Raw genomic sequence first — 23,522 nt, 5'->3', positions numbered from 1 at the left:
CTTCTAGCATTCTGAGAAGAACTGTTGAGCTTGACGTTTATATCAACATGTTTTCGTGGACAGCAATAACTAGTACTTGAAATTGAAACAATTTAAAGTATCAGTTATTGCATAACATTACTGTCTAAGGATAAGTTGTGTAGAGATATGTTTTTTGTTTGAAACATTAGTAATAGTATTTTCTGTTCATCTGTTAACCACATTTTCTATTATTATTAATGAATGTAAATATGTATATTTCGAACAATTTGATACCAAATTTAAGTTTCTACGACCAGTACTTACAGAGATATGAAGATGCCCTGGTATGTGGGTCAAAGGTCAGAAATGGCATTTCTAATAATTTTTTACTAAAATGCCCCATTAGACGGAATATAAATGCATGCCTTCTGAACATTTTGAGACCAAAATTGACTTGCTGCGACCAGTGTTTGCCGAGATACAAGTACCTTTATATATTTGCTCATATAACCCTTGACCCTGACCATTTGACCTTTTGTAACATTTTTCAAAATGTGTAACAAATAACAAAATATATATTTCGAACAATTTAAAACCAAATTTAAGTGTCTACAACCTGTAGTTACGGAGATAAATACATGCCCTGGGTTGTGGGTCAAAGGTCAGAAATGTCATTTCCGGTCATTTTTAACTAAAATGTCCCATTAGACTGAATATAAATGTATACCTTCTGATCAATTTGAGACCAAAATTACTTTGCTGTGACCAGTGGTTGTTGAGATTTAAGGACATATTGGTGTTTGGTCTTATGACCTTTCACCCTGACCTTTTGACCTTTCGCCACATTTTCAAAATGTGTAACCAAGCCAAAAATGATTGTTTGACCACCCTAAACCAATTTCTGAAGTCAAATTCTCTGGACCTCAAAGCGCATACGAAAGTTGATCTAGCTACTAGAGTAAGAGTAGTGTACATAGTTTTGTTTGTGTTATTATAAGAAGAAAATGAAATCGGGATTTGAACATCTTAACCACAAATAAAATATTTTGGTTTTATGAAACTATAAGAATGAATCAGTCGGTTCTATTCGTTGTCTAAACACGGATATGACTCTTAATATTAATTTGTCATTATCATAAGATCCACGTGACGTACGTAATCTACATTTTTAGGACTTACACTGCGTAAATTATACGGTATACAAATAATACAATGAACAAACAAATATGTAGCAGGGAGATGTAAAATAATATTTTTTACATCTTCATTTTCTTTTAAAATCACAATAATATCTATTGCTCAAGCAAGTGATTACTTTAAAAAACCTACAGTATTTTAATAAGCAATCACAACGTCTTACATCTCCTGCATTGTCCTTTTTTATTGGTCTACTCACCTGCGTTACGTATACGTCCTTGCGTTGCGTTAAAGTGGGAACCGAGCATAGTATATTATTAATATGCATTAATCTGTTATTCAAATTTTGTGATTATTTGAAAACAAAAAATAATGTTTGTAAGCGTTTATAATTGGAAAAGGGAATTGGATCGATTCCATTCTTGATTTATATCAATCTGCTGATTAACTCTACTTGCTAACGTTTCAACATTTTATATTTAACTAATGTTAAGAGATGGCATTCGGAGATTCGCAGCATCACGAATAAAAAAAACCCATCCTCTACTATCCATATTAATGGTGTCAACCCAGAGGACTACTTAATGACCGCTAATGCAATAAACGCCCAGTTAGCTAGTTACTCCCAGCAACAACCCCCAATTGATACGTCCATGCTACCAGCATACCTACCCTGTCCTAACCCCCCGCCGCTTACTTCCAGACCGGAATTTCACAATTAATGGTACTGCGTTACCACTTGCTGATAAAGTCAAATTACTAGGTGTCGTGATTGATAATAATCTTAGATGGGAGAGCAATACAAATGAAATAGTTAAGAAGGGGAACCAAAAACTATTCATGTTGAGACTTCTCAAGCTAAGCGGTTTCAATAAGGAGGAGCTGTCCATTGTATTTAAGGTCTACATCAGACCCGTTTTAGAATACGCCGCCCCAGTTTGGCATTTTGGTATAACCCACGCACAATCCAACCTGATTGAACGCGTCCAGAAAAGGGCTTGCAGGTGTATAATAGGCTATGAGAACTATACATCATACGATGCGGCCCTGACTGAGTTAGACTTTGAACGTTTGTCAGACCGCCGTGACCTGCTTTTTCCCATTTTTCTCACAAATGTGTACAAAACAATAGATTTAGTGAATGGTTCCCACTAAACAATAAAACACATAACATGAATATGCGAAATTCACTTAAATACAAAGAATATAAATGTAGATCTAAACGATTCCAACGCTCCCCTATACCATCAATGGCTAAATTACTAAATGAATGAACGAAAAAGAATGAAAATGAAAACTACAGTACATTACTACTCGTTGATAAAATAAATAAAAAATCTTTTTTTAGAATATTTAAACATTATATATTTTTAAAGATATTTTTCTACTAATTAATTGACTATGTACCGTAACTTAACTATTGTATTAATCTTCATTTTGCTCATTTTGTTTAATTCTGTATATTTTGTATAATGTATTTAACTACTCAGTTCGCAATTCAGTTTATACTTCCATGACTTGTTTTATGTATATACTTTTTGATTAATAAAAGATACCGAAATATATATATTTTAGTTTTATGAGGAAATGATGTTTCATTCACAAACAAAAAACACTACTGGCATTATTCCAAATCTAAAAATATTTGTATATTATTCACATTAATTAGCCAAATTGTATCACATTATACGGCACGTGTTGAGGTCAAATTTAATTTAATGTCTTTGTTCTGATCTTTATCAGTGCATTGGGTAATACGAGGTAGCATTTTTATGTTTTTAAATAATGGTGTTTTTTAAAGTAAGTTTTTGAAAAGGAGGAAAGAAGTCTATATCTTTTTATTCTATGAAAAATGAAAAACAATTTATACATTATACAAATTATAATTGGAATCTTGGAGAACACTACGAAATATCGTAATGGCACGCTAAAAGGTTTGATTCTATCTATAAATTACTATATTTACTTATTGCGTGCTTCAAGCAAGAGGTGCATTATAGACCGGCAGCTCAGAGACATTTGGTTAGATGAGCTAGGTACCAATATCTGACTATTTAAGTGTGTTGGGGGTCACTTTAAGTCAATGAAAATGGGAGTCTGCCGGGTACCCCCTGCTGCGTCTAGACCGGGGGACCCCGAAACGTGCTAAAAAATCACCCCCGGTTAGATGAGAGAGATACTACCTACTACCAGCAGACTTCTTCTAAAACCTGGACCCCGTTCCAGAACTCGGTTTTACGGTGATCGTGCTTTCGCTGTCGCAGCCCCAAAACTCTGGAACACTCTACCCCTCGAAATACGCTCATCAAAATCTGTTATCACATTTAAAACGAAACTCAAAACTCATCTCTTCAGAGAAGCATAATCGCACGCTACTACTTGCACAGATCTTGGAAAACACAGCGCTTTGAAACCTTTGTCTCTTGCGCTTTATAAATGTTATTTATTATTATTTATTATTATTTTACCACCATGGGATGCCCATTGGCATCCTTATACCAGTATCACAAATGACAGACTTTTTCTCTGCTCACTTAAAAAACTTATATAAGCCAAATATATATAACAAGTACGGATTCGGGTAATTTATTTTTTTTAGTTTCTCCGACGTACTGTTTTCCACAAATATTACAGTATATGAGATAAATGACGTTTTTGGTTAAACAATTAATTGATTGTCTTATCCGAAAAATACGGCCAGTTTGGTTACTCTTAAATTTTTCATTAGAATCAACCAATGAACAAGTTTTGCAAGATTTGCCTCAAATGTGACTTTTTTTGTCAAACTAGTTTGATAGTGTAAACATAACTTAATATCAATGAACTTTTTCATTAGAATATGAGATTTCAATTAAATTTGGATCTGACTAATATATCACGAAGGTTGAGAGGTCTACGAAATTCAATAATGGGTGGTTCCGGAAAAACAGTTCTGAGACGTTCTGTGGACTGTAGAATGGGCATATGTTTCTCAATAAATAAATAGCCCGTAATAGAGGCAACCTAGGGCGATAGGTTGTGACCAATGGCACTCTGGTCGAACTTGGCTGACGTAGTTTGTACGTCAGTGTTTGACATCGAGGAATATCTTTTGCTTTCTTTATAGCAGTTTCGATGTATTCCTTCTTGTAATTTCTATTCCGGAGATGTCCGGTTAGTTCTTCGGTATGATTCTGAAAATTTAAATCTGAAGAACAGATGTCTGATACGTAATGCTTTACTGTTCGGTATGTTTATAGTACAGTATTGGGGATGACAACTGCTAGGGAGCAGGTACATATTTTTATCCGTGGGTTTACGTAAAAAAATCAACGCTACTTAGTGGATTTGGTAGCTGTAAATTTGATAGTTGGGTGGGCTGAATTAATATTGAGAAGAAAAAATTCCAAATTATCTTCACCATAGGTCCAGATCATGAAGATGTCGTCAATGTATCTATATTTTTTTTTTATTTATGGCGATCCTGTTTTTCTTTACACTGCTGGATCTTGAATAAATAAATAAAACCAAAAAAGTGGTTTATTAGGTTGGAGGGACAGAAATTTGGCCTCAAATTGTCCCATAAATAAATTTGTAAAAGATGGCGCCATTTTTGTGCCCATCGCTGTGCCATGAATTTGAAGGTAATGGTCATTTCCAAAAATAAAATTGTTGTTGTTAAAATCAACATGACCAGTTCTCATAAATGAGCTTTAGTAGGCGTTTTGCCTGTAATTTGTTTGTAATTTAAAATACATGCGTCGGCTCCTTCTTCGTGACGGATATTAGTACGGTATACAACGATGAAACATCTAATGTAGCCAGAACAGAATTATTAGTTAATTTTGCAGATAAAGTCCGTGGAGTCCTGAATGTATGAAGGGAGATTAGTCACATATGGTCTAAGTAAATCATCCCCATATTCAGAAATTTTTTCTGTAGCAGTGCCATTGCCCGAAATAATGGGTCTACCAGGATTGCCAGTTTTGTGGATTTTAGGTAGGAAATAAAATCTGCCTGGAACTGGATTGACCTGTGCCAAATGTCCAATCTTAGGACAGATGGAGTGTTTTTTTACCATCACAGAAACAGATTTGGCCACCTTATCCGCAATTTCCGGGGTGTGATCCGTTTACGATATATAATGAAGAGGATTGTTTAGCTGTCTTAAGGATTCCTCTTCATAAAATTTGATGTCCATAGCAACAATGGCAGAACCTTTATCAGCGGGTTTAATGAGGATATCATTACGCTGACGCAACTTGGCAATGGCCTGCCTCTCTTGTTTTGAGAGATTGTCACGTTTATCTGGACTCGAGACTCGAATAAATGTTTCTAAAGCTGGACAATTTTTAGGTGATTCCAGGAACTATTTGGTTTAAATTTGTTAACGTTGCCTTCGTTTTTCGTGGTGCTGCTGTCTGACTCAGCAAAATATTCACGTAATCGTAATCTTCTGGAGAAAGACTCTATATCCAAAGATAGTTGTTGTGCGCCGACCTGCCTTGGTTTGGGGCAGAATTTAAGTCCTCGGGAAAGACGTTTTTTCTCTGCTTTAGAAAGTCGACAATTAATTTTAACAACTGAATCAGGGGTGTTGCCCTGATTCTTGTTATAAGTCCCAACGAACCTTCTGCAGGGTTTCCTAAAAGCCCTGAAGTCATCCGAAGGTAGAGTCATTTGAAATGACTAAGTCTGCAGGTAGACCTCTGGGCTGCCTGTCTATTACAGTAGGCCTACATAATTAATTATCTTCCGACCTGTCTGGAAAAATGTCTAATTTGAGACAATGATTCTAATTTAATCATGTTGTGTTTGTGTTTAGAACAATAAATCAAGGATAGATTTTCTTACAATGAGAAAAAGAAAGAATCAATATCAGAATAAGCTAAGTAGAGATTGAAAACAATCTCAAAGCACCACATTAAGCAACGCCAATAATTGCAATAACTCAGCAAACCTTATTAAATACTATTGATAGAGTTATATAATACGAATGTAAATTAGAAAGTAGGCTGCAAATAAACTCTCTATGATTGCGTTCCCAGAAAGAATAAATGTCACTACAAAAAAGTATCACCAGCAATTACCTGTACAAATGGGAGTGAAGGAAGGCTTAGTACTGTACCATACTCTGTGATAAAACTGGTTTTGTTTAGCAATGTCACATCACCTTATAGTTAGACTGCGCTACTTATTCGAATCAATTTTACTTGCCCACACAACTCTAAAAGACGGTTGTTACGTTTTTAAACACACGATGAACCACAAACTTTACTAAATACTACTTAATAAATCTGTAATCTGACTTTGGGGTTGGGTCAACCGGCTCAGCTACAGTGATTAAGTTCACTTAGGTTGACCCTGGTCTCCCCAATTTCAGTTTGTTTTTGTTTTGTATATACTTAAATAGACCAAATAAATAATGAAACGAAATGAAATGTAATGAATCTCAATCGTGAATTTATATGCAATCATTTCTAAATTCAATATAACACACTTTAATTACTATAAAACCAACGTTGCTATAGTTTCTTTTTGTATTTCTCGTAGATATCGACATTCTAATTACGACACCGCCTGATTGATTTTGCTGTTAATAAAGGTAAGTACATGCACGAGTTTAAAGTGCGCCACTTCGACACCAGCTACAGGTAAAAGCGTGTTTAATAAATCTCTCATTTAGTGTCTCATCAACCAATGCAGTGACAGGTTTTCTGTAATATACAAGTTAACATAATCAAGTTGTTTGGAAAACTGACAAGGTAGGCCATCTATTTAACATTAAAGATGTAACAAAACGGTAATTAATGTTGTTATTATCAAACCTATCATAATATATTTGATATTGTGTAATGGTTATTAACCGTTTTAGGAATTTGCAATTATGATTTCTGGTTTAACTATTGTAATTTAGATTTCTAAGACGTAATGGTAAACAATGGGTAAACATACAACTTTGTAATTTGTAATTATGAAATATTATTAAATTAAATTTCTTCCTTAACCCGTACTTTTCCTATATGTAAATCTTCACATTTGGTCTATATACATTAGAGTATACAGCAGTAGATTAAAGGAAGCCCAAATGACATGTTATGATTTTTTTCAACTGAATGTTAAAGCCTACAGTTGACGGAACTTTAATACTAAATGGTTATTAACATTCTTTTCATTTATAGCTAAATAATTAGTTGTTACTAAACTGGAGAAATACCAACTGGAGATTGATACTTTAATTAATTTACGTGAAGAACGACTGATATCATGACTCTACTTCACGAACTAAGTAAAACAAAAATTGAAGATGAAAATGGCACGAATGTGGCACTTGTTGTAGGGACCAGCATGGAAAATATTTCTGCGCATGGAATTCCCAACATAAAGCGCGCACAGTATCCTAGCAGACGGCTTCTATGGGTATTTGCATTTCTTGTCTCATTCTCCGTGTGCGTATGGCAAGTGACGCTTCTGGTCAGTGCCTACATATCTTGGCAGATCACCACAAACTTGGAAGTTCGAGTGGCAACTACTCTTATATTCCCTGCTGTCACCATTTGTAACTTAAACGGAATGAAACTTTCATATTTACTGAAAACTCCTGAATTACATAGTTCATTAAATAATCAGGCTATGGAACAGGTAGGTGTTAATTATCATATTGTCTCAGTCACTCATAGGCTTTTAAATATTATGTTAATACGTAATTATAATTATATACTGTATGAACTGGGATCTGGAAATAAAAGATTGAAATTGAGTGTGTTTTTAGGATGATCAATTTATGGAATGGACGAGCTCTAATCTTGAAAGTCGTGAAGGTTACTTTGATATGATCAGCGCAGTGACAGAAACACTCGCCAAAATGCCATATGAAGACAGAGAGTATGCAGGTCACATGGTCACTAGCTCTATGCTGTCGTGTAATTTCAATGGATACCCATGTGTACCAGCGTAAGGCATTAGAATACTGTTCAAGTTGGTACCATTATTTGGCAAAACAAAATGTGCATTGTTTGTCTGCTTGCTTGTTTTGTTTGCATATTTTCCAAATTTATCGTCCTGAATAGAACATGTGGAATTTTAAATAGCACCACGATATCGCTTTGCATTTTATTCGCATAGTTCCTGATTGCTTAGGCTAATTTCTTGAATTTAATATGTGTGTGGATGTCTTAATGATTAATTAATATTTATACTAGATTGGCTAGATAAACTTTATAGGGGGCAATATTAATAATAACAATATCTCTTTGTTTTCAGAAATTTCACATTTTCATACAATTATCTGTACGGTAATTGCTATACGTTTAACGGTCTTGAAAACAATATAAGTAACACCTCATATGCTGGACCTCTATATGGTGAGCGTTTACCATTTGTTGTTACTACTAAACCAAGGCTAGATATTACTATTGAAGTAAGGGACTGACGAGGATAGTGGGTACGGTTGGAAGGGGCTTTTTTATTTGTACCATGGGCTTGCCGTTATTATCCTGATCATAATTATTACGGTATTATTCTTATTTACATTATAGGAACTTGACCTAATGCTATTGTATTGTATTATTATAGTCTAATCCTAAAATTCATGAAAATGATTGATATATCTATCGTTAATACAAATACAGGACTAATGAGTAACCTATTAAAAAAAAGAATTGAATTATGCATGGTTTACAAGGCACACTACACACACACAAGTCTCTGTTACTTAATTAACAGTTATTTATCCATACACTTACCATTATTGATAGAAAATTAACGAATCAATTGCCTCTTCTTAAGAGGCTGTCACATGGTTTATTAGAAATAATATGTCGATCATAGTGAAAGAACTGCCGAACCAGTTCGTAGAGCTTTGGCCAAAAACTTTAATTATTCCGTTAATTGTAAGCTGAAAAGTCTCATAATCGGCAGTGCTGAAAAATTTTGTTTTGAAAGAAAATTATAATGATCTGTTTGTTTTTACAGGCTTAACATTGGAAATGAATATACAACAGGATGAATACATTTCAGATATACAACCCGCGGCCGGATTACGAATCCTTATACACGACCAGTCGGAGATGCCTTTTCCAGAGGATCAGGGCGTCACTATTTCCCCTGGCAAAGAAACATCCATTGGCATACACAGGGTAACTTTTTCGTAAACTATAATAGCCAATTTTTGGTACTGTATCCATAATCTAGTATCTTATGTAGAGATACAGCAGAGAATCGGTGGTAGTGGTATAATGATGATAGTAAGTGGTCACCGAAAGAATAATCGCGATGGCTCACAAGAACTGTCATTTGTGATTGGTCAATCTTGTCGTTGGGTTGCATCCGAGCTAATTTATTATTGAAAATTTAAAATTATAGATAGATTTATAGATTTATTTGAACGCGTTCCACAATTTGTTAATTCCGTTACAGTAGAATGTATCTAATGTATATATAAATTATGGTTAGTTCTGACGTAGGCGAGCACAAGGGAAAAACTTCGGGACAAATCTCAGCCTTGGTTACCTACCTTATCTATCTCAGATGTACCGCAAAATGAGATTTGATAACATTAATTTCCACTCTTACGATATTGTTCAATATTTCTATCTTGGAAAGATATTATAAAGGGTTTTGAATCAAAATTTCTGATTCATCGGTAGATTTTAAACTTAGTGGGCGCTTAGAAGTAATTTCCGGGTTCACGGCGAGTCCACAGGTTCACCTTGCCTCTTTCGTGTTATGTTTTTGTTTATTTTCGCAGTAGCAAAATAAAAATTATACTGCAAATTAATAAAGATTAAATTATGAAATGAAAATGTGTAAACTATTTTAAAACGGGATAGATGATAATGAAGATCCTGTCAAGTGTATAGCAAAATATAAGAAAATTAATGAAAAAGGGAGTAATACAGAAATCATATATGTAAAAATGTTACTTATGAACTGTAACGACATTTACAAGTTAAATAATACGATTTTATGTAATATGAGATAATATTAATGTGAATAAAAGTGGTGTTTCCGCCACAAAAGAGAAAACAAAAAATTAAATTATAGTATATTGTGGGGAATATTATACACTATAAAATTACATAGGGGGAACTGGTGATCAGACCTTTTGTTTTAAATCGAGTGAACCCCGAAAGCCGAGTTATTGAGTATATGGCAGGAATAACTGTGGGCTATCTGTACACGTACGTCCCGGTATACTTCTGCCCATGTTGCAACGTTTTCCTTCTAAGGCTTAATATATTTTGCTATTAACTTTTTGTTTTTGTCTGCACCAGAAGGAGAGTACTCACATAGTGACTTAGTCACTTTTCTACAATCCGCCAGACTGGTGTCAGTTTTCTTGTGTTTGTATTCTTGAAAATAAATGAATTGAATTGAATTGAGACGGCCCACTCTGTCGCAGAAGTTAGTTTCAAAGGATGTTCAAAATAAATAATGTTTTAATAATACCAATTAGGAGGTATTTATTTGAATAAACTCCGAACACCTTCCCAATAAAACATCACTTAGAATAATAGTCACATTTGTATTATATTTATAACACAATTATACTATTTGTAGTAGAATTCCTCGGACTGTTATCTACAATTTACTAAGCATTTGTTATTCTTTTTACCACTTTTCATATCTATTAGAGGATTTATTTGATCATAAATGTTACCATATTTTTAAAACCAACAAATTAAACATATCCTACAAGGACCCTACCACAATAAACACTATACTTTAAAATGTTATTAATCATCTAAGACACTGTGAAACAGAGTAGGTTTAGTTTTACGAATATCAAGCATTTCAAAATGGTAACCGACAGAAAACGTCCAAGCCAGAACATCCTTCTAAAACCATTTATTCATTAGTCATTATCATTCCGAGAAGCAATGTCTACACTTCCTAGAGAGGAGGGAGCGAGCGTTCTTAACAATGTTTCCTTTACATTGCCTTGCTCGCAATATGTAATCCTACGCTTATGCTTATTATTGCTTCCAATCGTTCACTCTTTTATGATTTTAATGCTGTCTATTCTGTGCATGCAATTAATGTTTGTTATAAATTGTAAATTACTGACACTTATTCAATAACAATAAACTAATTTAATTGATTCGTTTTTGAGTGGTGCAATTCGAAACTTAATGGCAAAACAGGTTATTGATCTTAATTTTGTCCTATTTATTATTATGAAAATGTATCTGGTAGTTTAAAAATTTCTCCTCTCGAGGCAGGATGGATTTCATGTTGTTAAGACAGATTCAAAGAGGTTTATGAAAGGTTATATTATCATCCTTCATTATAACATTAAATATTTCCATAAATAAATAGGCCTAATCTTAATTTTGCTGTTTTACTTTTAATTTCAGACGGAGTTTGAAAGACTTCCATCACCTTACCCTTCAGACTGCAGTGATAGCAGTGTTCATACACTCTTCAGTGAACTCTTTTCACAGATTACATACAGCAAACCGGTGAGGCAACACAATTAACATTACATTCATATAGCACCCATTTCTATGAAAAGATTATAATCAACGGCGCTTCACCTACTCGCATAACATTGGTTAAAATAAAAAGTCTTTAAATGTTTTTAAACTGATAATATTCATTCAAAAATGTTTAATGTAACCTAATAAATTGTTCCAGATTCTTTGTTCAGCAACGGAAAACAACAGTCTGTAATATGGCCTAAAATGTAATACTGTATATGCATTTTAAACCGTATAATACAGGAGGTATCACATGTGCACGTGATACTGTATCATATAATTTGCCTATACTTAAAATCGGCTACAATACAAATATAGGCCTATTGGTTCTTATAGAAGTTTATTTCTTTGGCATAATTGTGGAATGTGTTATTTTTCTAGGCCTGTTGGAAAGATTGTATTTATTATAAGACTTATAACCACTGCAAATGTTACCTTCCTAAATACACATTTGACCATTCGGTAACACCATTATGTACAGCTGGCAATGCAACGCAAGGTAAGTATTTCTAATACAAGAACGTTCGCAAACAAATTACAATACCTTTGACATAACACATAATAAACAATCAATAATAAACAGCAGTCGAAAGCAACAAATAAATATTATATGCTTTAATAAATAGACATTAATTTTACATTAAAAATCATATTTGTATCTTCATTTACAGAGCAATGTATGCTTGAAGCAGAACAAAAGATTGCAGAAGGCAGTTTTATTTGTGATTGTCCTCCAGCATGCAAGTAATTAAGACTTCATTATCCTATATAGAAAATCACAATTACTGTATATAATAATAGGCCTATAGGTTTTACTTTGTTGTTGATATAGTTGTATTAGGCCTATTGATCGTTAATGGTATATTATCGTTATTGCATATGGTGGTTGTCTTCTATTTTCTAGAGAGGTTTCATACACAACAACTACTTCGTCTTCATCCTGGCCTAATTTAAATTATATGGTAGGTATAGTCCTTCTTTTCAATTTTCTTTTTGTCCTCACTTGTGGGACTATATCTCATTCTCATTCACTCTAATTGTTAACAATTAGGTCTATGTCTTTTCCTGAAAACTACTAATAATAATGATTCTATTGACATTGTACTTACAAATTGTAATTTAGGTTTTTCCACAAAGAATATAATGAAAAATTATTAGAAAGTAGGGAATTACATTGTGAAAGTGTGTGTCTAGGCTATTATTCAAATTATGGTTTTGACAACAAACCAAACGCCCAGCATAAAATAAAGTTGATAACGTCTCCAATGCATGACAAAAAAAAGCTACTATGTTATTTGTATAATAACTACTCGAATTGGAAGATATGTCTTACCACCAAGACAATTACTACCCGGACACTTACCCACTAGGAAATCTACCCTCAAGGACAGCTTCCCCCTTAGGACAACTACCACCCGGACACTTACCCACTAGGAAATCTACCCTCAAGGACAGCTGCCCCTTAGGACAACTACCACCCGGACAACTACACCCTGACAATTACCCACCAGGACAACTTCCCCCTTAGGACAACTACCACCCGGACAACTACACCCTAGGACAACTAACCTCTAGTACGAGTCTAGGACAACTAACCCCTGGACAACTACCACCCGGACAACTACACGCTGACAATTACCCACCAGGAAAACTTCCCCCTTAGGACAACTACCACCCGGACAACTACACCCTAGGACAACTAACCTCTAGTACGAGTCTAGGACAACTACCACCCGGACAACTACACCCTAGGACAACTAACCTCTAATATAAGCTAATATTATGCCACTCAAACCTATAGGACTTTTATTCAATTTCATTTATTTTGCCTTTTTTCTAGTAATAAATTACATTACACTTTGATTATGATTGTAAAAGGCTTTTGAATATTTCAATATGAGTATTCGTCAGCAGTTGACATTAAACAGGATTCGATAACGCTCCAAATATCTTAAAACGTATTCCAATTTCGAAAACTAAGGGGGTGGGCTTATTTTATTCTTCCGTGGCATGAAGATGCCGTACAGAAATCTAGGAACATATACAGTACAGTTTACCTAACTGCACCAGTCAATCGAAAATCATAGAGCTTATGTCATGCTGTTTAATGACATTATAGGTCTATGTTTACTGCAAGTCCAGTAATATGGAATATTGGTTTGGCTGTTACTACTTCATTATAAGAACTTTAATTGATTTTTTTTTTACATTTTCTCCCCACTCCTGAGAAAATAAGGAAAAAAATAAACGTTTTTAGAACCTGAGGAATAATTATATATCTACTTATTTTATTTTATTCCAATTCGTATTCTACAGCAGAACCTCCTAATTTTACTTTAGATTTAAAAAAGCCTACACTATTAATTAATTAATTAATTGATTACATTAGACTATTTGAAAATAAATCTCTATCTCTCTCGTTAGTCTTCCTATTATGAAAACATAGCTAACTGTGCCAATTGAGGAAATGTTTTTCATTGTTTGTCCAAGAAGTTTTTTTTAAATAAATATCGCTACAGTTATTACAAAATAGGCTACAAATCTTAGGTACATACTTCGATATGTAGAATATTTTAATAATTTTTTATAAAATAATTTCACGTCAAATATTGTAAAATGTATATTGTGGTACAACACGCCCAAGTAGTCCCACCTCAGACATAATTTGATTTACAATACAATTGGCACCAAAAGAAGCAGCTTGTTAATTTGGTTACCAAACGTAAGTTGTCCAAAGCTTTAGTTTTCCTAAGGGGAGTTGTAGGCTTACATGGGCAGTTGTCCTAGGGGGTAGTTGTCCTAGTGGGTAGCTAGAGGGTAGTTGTCCAAGGGGGTAATTTTGTCCTAGTGGGTAGTTATCATAAAGGGTAGTTATCCTAGAGGGTAGTTGTCCTCGTAGTAGAGCAGTTAACGCCATAAAAATAGCCAAGTTGTGCACTTTATTACCAAAGCATGAAACTTTCCACTAAGTTTCTTTGATGTATATAGATTCAAAATATCGGGGGGTGCCAAGTGTCCAACGTCCGGTATGGCGGCCATCTTGATTTCAAAATGGCCACCATAAAAACAAAAAGTGTTAATATCTTGGCAACTATAAACAGTAGAGACTTGATTCTGGTGTTAAATTGTTCACAAACCACATATTTCTATTTGCTCTAATGAAAAGTTTCGTCCAAAAATGACCGGAAATGACGTTTCTTCCAGTTTGACCTTTGACCTCTTATCTGTATATCTCAGTAACTACTGATTATTTTCAATCGATTTTGGTGTCCTTTTGTTCAGAATAAAGACATTTATATTTGTAGTAATGAAACATTTTCACATAAAATGACTGGAAATACAATTTATAACCTTTAACTATGTGAACATACTGTATGTGGTTAAATTGGTATAAATGCACCTAATTTTTTTACCGAAATAAATGACACGGAATTATTATTCTGAATTTTTAACTTTTGATGTGATAGGATAGGCATAAAGTATGACAGATCACTGAGCTCATCTATGCCGACATGTTTGCTAAACTGTTATGTGTCAATCGTTTTTTCGTTGCATCTAAAAAAATGTACTCCATTTTTATGGTAATGGGCCTTTGCTGTAAACCTTTCATCTGAATCCTTTTCCTCGATTTTCTCTAATCATTGATTTTTTAGCAAAATCCGAACTAAATCAATTCGTAAAAGACATCTCAATATAATTATTCAAGTAATCCTCAAATTAGTGACATGGACCTACAATATACTGTTCTGTACAAGACCTGTTTAGGCATCCACCTGTGGACTTTCACTTTAAAGGTCTTGGTTTCCTAATCATACAAGAAACAATGTCTAATTTAATCAATCAAAGTAGTGGGACCAGACAAAGAAGGGGGTGTAAGACCATCCACAGACAAAGAAGGGGGTGTAAGACCATCCACAGACAAAGAAGGGATTGTAAGACCATCCACATACAAAGAAGAGGGAATAAGACCATCCACAGACAGAAAAGGGGGTGTAAGACCATCCACAGACAAAGAAGGGGGTGTAAGACCATCCACACAAAAAGAAGGAGGTATAAGACCATCCACAGACAAAGAAAGGGGTGTAAGGCCATCTACAGACAAAGAAGGGGATGTAGGACCGTCCACAGACAAAGAAGGGGGTATAAGACCATACACTGACAAAAAAAGGGGTATAGGACCATCCACAGTCAAAGAAGGGGGCGTAGGACCATCCACAGACAAAGAAGGGGGTGCAAGACCATCCACTGACAAAGAAAGGGGTATAGGACCACTTACAGACAAATAAGGGGTGTAGGACCATCCACAGACAAAGAAGGGGTGTAGGACCATCCACAGACAAAGAAGGGGAGAAGACCATCCACAGACAAAGAAGGGGATATAAGACCATCCACAGACAAAGAAGGGGGTATAAGACCATCCACAGACAAAGAAATAAGAATCCACAGACAAATTAAAGGAGTGCAAGACCATCCATACACAAAGGGGTGTATAAGACCATCCACATACAAAAAAGGGGTGTAATACCATCAACGGACAAAGAAAGGGGTGTAATACCATCAACAGACAAAGAAGGGGGTATAAGATCACCCACAGGCACAGAAGGGGTATAAAACCGTCCACAGAAAAAGAAAAGGGTGTAAGACCATCCACAGACAAAGAAGGAGGGTGTAAGACCATCCACCACTGACAAAGAAAGGGGTATAGGACCACTTACAGACAAAGAAGGGGTATAAGACCATCCACAGACAAATTAAAGGAGTGCAAGACCAGCCATACACAAAGAAAGGGGTGTATAAGACCATCCACATACAAAAAAAGGGTGTAATACCATCAACGGACAAAGAAAGGGGTGTAATACCATCAACAGACAAAGAAGGGGGTATAAGATCACCCACAGGCACAGAAGGGGGTATAAGACCGTCCACAGAAAAAGAAAAGGGTGTAAGACCATCCACAGACAAAGAAGGGGGTGTAGAACCGTCCACTGACAAAGAAAGGGGTATAGGACCACTTACAGACAAAGAAGGGGTATAAGACCATCCACAGACAAAAAAGGAGGTGTAGGACCATCGGACCATCCACAGACAAAGAAGGGGATGTAAGACCACCCACAGACAAAGAAGGGGTGTAAGACCATCCACATACAAAGAAGGGATTATAAGACCATCTACAGACAAAGACAGGGGTGTAAGACCATCCACACACAAAGAAAGGGGTTTAATACCATCAACAGACAAAGAAAGGGGTGTAATACCATCAACAGACACAGAAGGGGGTATAAGACCATCCATAGACAAAGAAACGGGTATAAGACCGTCCACAAAGAAAGGGGTGTAAGACCATCCACAGACAAAGAAGGGTGCATAAGACTATCCACAGACAAAGAAGGGGGTGTAGGACCATCCACAGAAATAGAAGGGGTGTAGGACCATCCACAGACAAAGAAGGGAGTGTAGGACCATCCACAGACAAAGAAGGGGTGTAAGACCATCTACAGACAAAGAAATGGGTGTAAGACCATCCACACATAAAGAAAGGGGTGTAATAATACCATCAACAGACACAGAAGCGGGTAAAGACCATCCACAGACAAAGAATGGGGTATAAGATCATCTACAGACAAAGAAGGAGGGTTAGGACCATATTAACCGAGGAAGAATACAAAAATAAGATGCAATCAAAATAGGCCTACCACTTGGAAAACAATAAATTGTAGAATAACTGTGGCTTAATTGTTGAAATAGAAAGGGTTCTTTGTAAGGTCATTTATAATATATTGATATAAACACGATCATCATACTATATTCATTTGACAATCAAATACAGTCTGTTTCGAAAAGAAGCTCATACTATCACCTTTTCGAGGTTTTACGGTATTCAATAACATGTATGTTATTTCCTCTGTCAAACTATTAAAACTTTTAGCGAATCAGAAGGTGCCAACATCATTGAACTAATGGTACCACCAAGCACAATGTTTACCAATTTTATGTACTATATACAATTTAAGTCCATTAATCATTTAATATAATTACGCCTATCAGGTTAAAGTTCAAAATTAGGTGCACTTTAGACCAACAAAAACCACCTACAGTATATTCACATAATTAAAAATCAATAAATTAATGTCAAAGGTCATAAATTGTATTTCCGGTCAATTTATGTGAAAATGTTTCATTACTACAAATATAAATGTATCTATTCTGAACAAAATGACACCAAAATCGATTGAAAATGACCAGTAGTTACAGAGATATACAAATACAAGGTCAAAGGTCAAACTGTAAGAAACATCATTTCTGGTCATTTTTGGACGAAACTTTTCATTAGAGTAAATAGAAATATATAGTTTGTGAACAATTTGAGACCAGAATTAAGTCTCTAATGTGTATAGTTGCCAAGATATGAACATTTTTTGTTTTTATGGTGGCCATTTTGAAATCAAGATGGCCGCCATACCGGACGTTGGACACTTGGCACCCCCCGATATTTTGAATCTATATACATCAAAGAAACTTTGTGCCAAGTTTCATGCTTTGGTAATAAAATGCACAGCTCATGTCATTAACTGCTCTACTATCGGGAATAGTTTCTAGAAGGGTGATTGATTGGGGGGATTTTCCGGTTGGTAGTTGTCCGGGTGGTAGTTGTCCAGGGGATAGTTGTCCTAGACCCTTTCTCGTCCAGAAAACTAGAAAATAATCATTGACTTGCTTTATTATTTCTTTTTTATTCAGTCAACTGTCATAGATAAAATTGAGGATACTCCGTATTTATCTACCAGTAATGATACAGAATCATTTATTTCGTAAGTGGAATATTTTTTTAATAATACCGTTCGTTACACACGTATCAATTCCTTCTCACTACGTTCGTAATTACGTAAACAATACTACACAAAACTACTACAAACCAATCGTTTTGACTTAGGCGCTCAGTTTGGTAGCAATATTTAATAGTATACAAATAATGAATGTTTATTAGTGTAATGGTACAAATAATGGCATGAGGATTGAGGTGAATGATGAAAGGTTATATATCAACGAGGCAACGCCGAGTTGATATTTAACCTTTCATCATTCACCAAATGCCATTATTTGTATCAGTACACGAATATAAAACATTCGTCATTCGCCAAGGCCTACATTTCATTCACATTGATTAAAACAGTAACATTTGGTTTTTAATATTATATTAAACGTTATATTTATATGGATTTATAAACACACAATTATGTTCACAAACGACCAAACAATCGGAGACCTAGCAAGGCTAAAATACCGAGGCTAGGTCTAGCCTAATACTAACAGGCCTAGGCCTACGCTAGACTCGGTACTAGCTTTGCTGAAAAGGCAAAACTTCGACAGACAATTGGAACTTATCTAGGGTAATTATGCTTTTTCCAACGATTTCACGTCTTGTAGAGATGTTCCCATTAATTAATCAAAATCCTACACACGATCTAAAGCTAATTTAAATGCATTTTTGATCTAAATTATACATAGGCTTATATCTCTCCAGAAATGTATTCCGATCGCGAAAACATTCAAATCGCCGTGAAAGTACAAAATAGGTGGCGCTGTTATATTTAAAAAGCAATAGGATAAAAACAAAATATTTTCCAAACGCAATTATTGATATTAAGATATCTAACTCGGAGTTTCTTAAAGTAAAAGAATTATAAGTTTGACTTAATCTACTAATAAAACCATTTTTTTAAACATTTACTCTACTAAAAGGAATATATCTATCTATCTATCTATCTGTCTGTCTATCTATTTGTCTGTCTGTCTGTCTGTCTGTCTTTCTAACTGTCTGTCTTACTGTCTGTCTAACTGTCTATCTGGCTGTCTGTCTATTTGTTTATTTGTTTGTTAGTTAGTTTATTTATTTGTACTGTAAATCAAATTGTGTATGAGAAGGGGACAACATGGCCGGTGTACCACACAATATACATATTACAATATTTGACGTGAAATTATTATTATAAGACAATTATTACAGTATTCTACCAGTCTTAAATCGACATATGTACCTAAGATTTTTAGGTAAAACAATTTATACTTTTGATTTTAATTTTATCTACAGTATTCATATACTCTGCCTGTGCAGCTCTTTGATTTTTGTTATTTTCAATAAATAACTTACTGTTGTATTAGACTAAATAAAAATGTATATGTTCCAAACAACCAAATATTTCTTGAGATACGGTAAAAGATATATGAATAGGTCAATAAGAGGTCAATAACCTCACTTCCCGTCATTTTGGGATAAAATATTTCATTACACCAAATAAAAATATGCATGTTCTGAACAATTTGGGCCTAATCCCAATTCTCTATTACCGAGATATGATAAGACCAGGTCAAAGGTCAAACTGCCAGAAACTACTGTAGCGACCATTTTTTGACAACATTTTCTGTTAGAGCAAATAGGAATGTGTATATTGTGAACTAGTTGACACCAAAATCAATACGGTTACAAAGTTATATACTAATTAGAATGGCAGCCATTTTGGACGTCATCTTGGATTTCTCGGAGAGAACAAGAAGGATTTTTCAAAACTTTTAGTATGATATTCCAATCATAGTTCTGGACCTTTCCTGAAAAAATTAGCTTGTTACTAGAAATGTCCGGGTCAAACCCTAATACTCTTGGACTATACTTTTTCCGCCGGTAAACACATTTACGTTCAATGCTAACGTCAATGGGTTTTCCCGAACCATTCGCCTGACCTGAACAACATATGAGTGTAATTTGAAATGGACCTGATTGTATTGTTCTTTCTATTATTCTAACTTCTAGAGGGGATTCATGATAATAATGACAGACTACCCATTACTGCCTTATCTATGTTCACTTTAATATCTTTTTTTTTCTATTTTGTATGTGTTCATTCATTATTATCTGAATAAATGTTATCTGAATGAATGAATGAATGTTATCTGACTGAATGTAATGTTCCTTATAAAAGTTCCCACCGACGGTACATCAGAGTTGGAAGTTTTTCAGTAAAGTTACACACTCCTTTGCAAACTACAGAAAATTAGCGTCGTGGAACCAATTGGTAGGTTATTAAATCCACGTCCTAAAAGGGGATTCCCCACTGGTATATTAACAACGAACTATGCGTGTGTGTGTACGCTACGGACTCGCCGCACGTTTTTATTCGTGACCCATAGGTTGCGGAACAGCGTACTAGAAGGTACTGTAGTAATTGTCCTAGGGGGTTATAGTTGTCCAAGGATGTAGTTGTCTTAGGGGCTAGTTGTCCTAGGGGGTAGTTTTCCTAGGGGGTAGTTGTCCTAGAGGGTAGTTGTCCTAGGGAGGATTCATCCGGGTGGTAATTGTCAGGGGTTATGGATACGATCCACTTTATATGAATTCAAAAACACTTTTTTCATTCATTTTATAGTATTTAATGTATAATGGTATTGGTTTCAGACACCATGAACATTTTTATTTACTTTATTTCAGATTGAATTTTGCCAAAGTGAATGTTTATTATGAAAATCTGCAATACGATTCAGTCCAGCAAGTACCAACGTACACAGTAAGTGGTTCTTTTTGCATTCCAAACTTTTCCTTTCGAATGAGACTATATACTACGAAACAAAATCGTTTTGTTAATAAAGTACATAATAAATGAATGTTATGTCCATTGTACGGGGCGCGGTACGACCCACAATAAAAGATAAAATATTGTTTGTAATTTATTGAAAGACAATATGGTTTGGAAAGACAAATCATAGTTTGTAGGACAGAATAGTAGGATGACAATCCAGAAATCCAAACAAATGACATCACCAACATCAATAAGAACAATAAAATCGATTATAATTTGATTATGACGTCATTTTGGGTATAAATGGTTAGGCCTATGCTATAGTTCTATGATCAAACCGTTTCCAATTTCGTTTGTTTCTTTGGAAAAAATGTATATTTTGTATCTATCATCGTTCGTTATCATACCTAACAGACTTAATTATTTTATTAATTAATGTTTTTTTCAGTTGTTATCTCTAGTTAGTAACATTGGTGGGCATCTTGGTCTATGGATTGGTATGTCAGCTCTAACGTTTTTGGAGTTTTTAGAATGTTTCTACGACATTATGAAAAATGTATTCGCAGCATTTGTTCGACAAGAAAAGACAAAAAGATCAAAGAAAACAAAAATTGGTGACAAAACAAACCGTGTTACATTCCAGTCTGATGCTATTTCGTAGAAATATTGCAAGGAAACATTTGTTTGATTTATTATAACCAACTCGCCTAACAACAAAGACTTTAATTTGCTTGTTGGATCTTTCCTGAAAAAAGAAGAAATACAACCTGTACTTGTCTAGCACAAATGAGAGTGGCATTGTATCTTTCAGATTGATTTAAACTACCTGTTTATGTAAATATTATTGTTTAAGATGAAAATGTGTTCTATTTTCATCATATTTGTTCCATTGCAAGAATATAAGTAGTTGCATATAACGATTAATTAAGAGTTCTATAGAATTGTATATAGTAACCACAATTAACCAATAGGTGTCTAAAGCACTCTTGTTCAGTTGAATTTAGATCACGCCCTCTATTTAACAGACGTATTCAACATTTCACCACTGCTAACACTACTGAGAGAGAGGATTTTAGAATAAGATTTCAAATTTGATTTTATTTGACCAACTTTAGTTCAGAAAAAAAATTCCATAATAACATCTGGTAAAGAATACAGACAACAAAATAGAGGACTCACATTTACCGCAGGCCTCAAGGATTGAGCTCAACATTGCGTCATAATCTCATTTTCAATAATTTGTTTTATGTGTGATACTTGGATTGATGTATCTAGTATGTACCAACACCTCTATGGGAATTCAGACAAAAAGAGAAAAGAAAATAATTGGTTCCCACCTGAATACAACGCAATGGCGTGCATGCAACGCAAGTGAGTTGATCAATCGCGAGAGAGACAATTCGGATGATCCGTCACGTCTCGATTATTATCCCTGGTGGGCAACGCACAGTTTACTCGCAAATTTGTTCAGCAATTGTTTACATTACACTATTTTATTGATTGATAATTATGTTTGTGTAAACATCATACTGCTATGAACATGTTGCTGCGCTGTACAATAAATGGTTTAAATAGTTATTCTTGGTCAATCCTACATACCGTGAAGGAAAATAGTAGTGGTACAACAACTGACCAACTGGAACAAATTGATGCGTTTACTGCAAAATAAAGATAATTAAAACAGACTAAATTATCTTCAAATGAAAGTGTAAAGGTCAAATTTACAATTAAAACACACACAACGAACGTTATAAGATCAAACTAAATATGATTTTACGTTGTTGTCATGGTAATGAACTTAATTTAGTCAGCTACCCTTGGAAGATATGGTATTTTCATACTATCACTCTCGCGCAAATAAGAATATTCAGATTCAGATATTCAGCTGATTCAAGAAAACAAACATTTGCCTGCTGCCAAATCTTAGATCGTATTTCAAAAGTGTAGTAGACACTAAAAATTTGTTTAAAATGATGTAAAGGACGATATACGAAAGCAAAATATGTAGACGTGACGTATAATATATTCATTCATTTTATTTGATGTTTTGGTTGATACTGTTTTGCTGTAAGCAATCGCACAGGCGTCAATAGATTTTAAAAAAAGATTTAGGCCGAAATTACAGATACAAACAAACAGAGAATCAGTCGAATTCGACTTTCTTGTTGTTTTACTCCACTCACGAAGTTCGTTTAGTATCCCCGGTTTCTAAAATGACGGCTTGAAAAGAAAACGCAGAACACTAAAATTATGTTAAATACATTTTGTGTTGTTTTAATGATCAGTTTGGAAATGCGCTCATTAGGCTTATAGTAATACGACGACGTGCGCGTACAGAGAATACCGTTTTAAAATATGACTAAACATAATATTAGATGTGTTATCAGTAAAAATGAAG

At 34.6% G+C, this 23,522-nt stretch overlaps 1 protein-coding gene across 1 annotated transcript; it reads left to right on the top strand.

The window, feature by feature from the left end:
• Positions 1-7,344: 7,344 nt before the first annotated feature.
• Positions 7,345-22,548, top strand: LOC140063107 (acid-sensing ion channel 4-A-like). Its single transcript, XM_072109544.1, has 10 exons — positions 7,345-7,719; positions 7,850-8,031; positions 8,341-8,441; positions 9,052-9,215; positions 11,436-11,540; positions 11,940-12,057; positions 12,230-12,302; positions 12,682-12,742; positions 20,975-21,112; positions 21,573-22,548. Exons 1-10 carry the CDS (start codon positions 7,345-7,347, stop codon positions 21,783-21,785), a joined length of 1,530 nt encoding a protein of 509 aa, XP_071965645.1. The 3' UTR covers positions 21,786-22,548.
• The last annotated feature ends 974 nt before the right edge of the window (positions 22,549-23,522 follow it).

The sequence above is a fragment of the Antedon mediterranea genome, chromosome 11, assembly GCF_964355755.1.
Source record: "Antedon mediterranea chromosome 11, ecAntMedi1.1, whole genome shotgun sequence".
Lineage (NCBI taxonomy): Eukaryota > Metazoa > Echinodermata > Crinoidea > Comatulida > Antedonidae > Antedon > Antedon mediterranea.
Note: the sequence above shows the minus strand (reverse complement) of the source record. Positions and strands in the feature narration are given on the sequence as shown.

What these genes read in the sequence shown, in the direction of transcription:
- LOC140063107 (XM_072109544.1), top strand. Translation starts at nt 7,345, where the DNA reads ATGACTCTACTTCACGAACTAAGTAAAACAAAAATTGAAGATGAAAAT. An exon ending in ATAATCAGGCTATGGAACAG is followed by an intron (nt 7,720 to 7,849) that starts GTAGGTGTTAAT and finishes GTGTGTTTTTAG; the next exon opens with GATGATCAATTTATGGAATG. An exon ending in GGATACCCATGTGTACCAGC is followed by an intron (nt 8,032 to 8,340) that starts GTAAGGCATTAG and finishes CTTTGTTTTCAG; the next exon opens with AAATTTCACATTTTCATACA.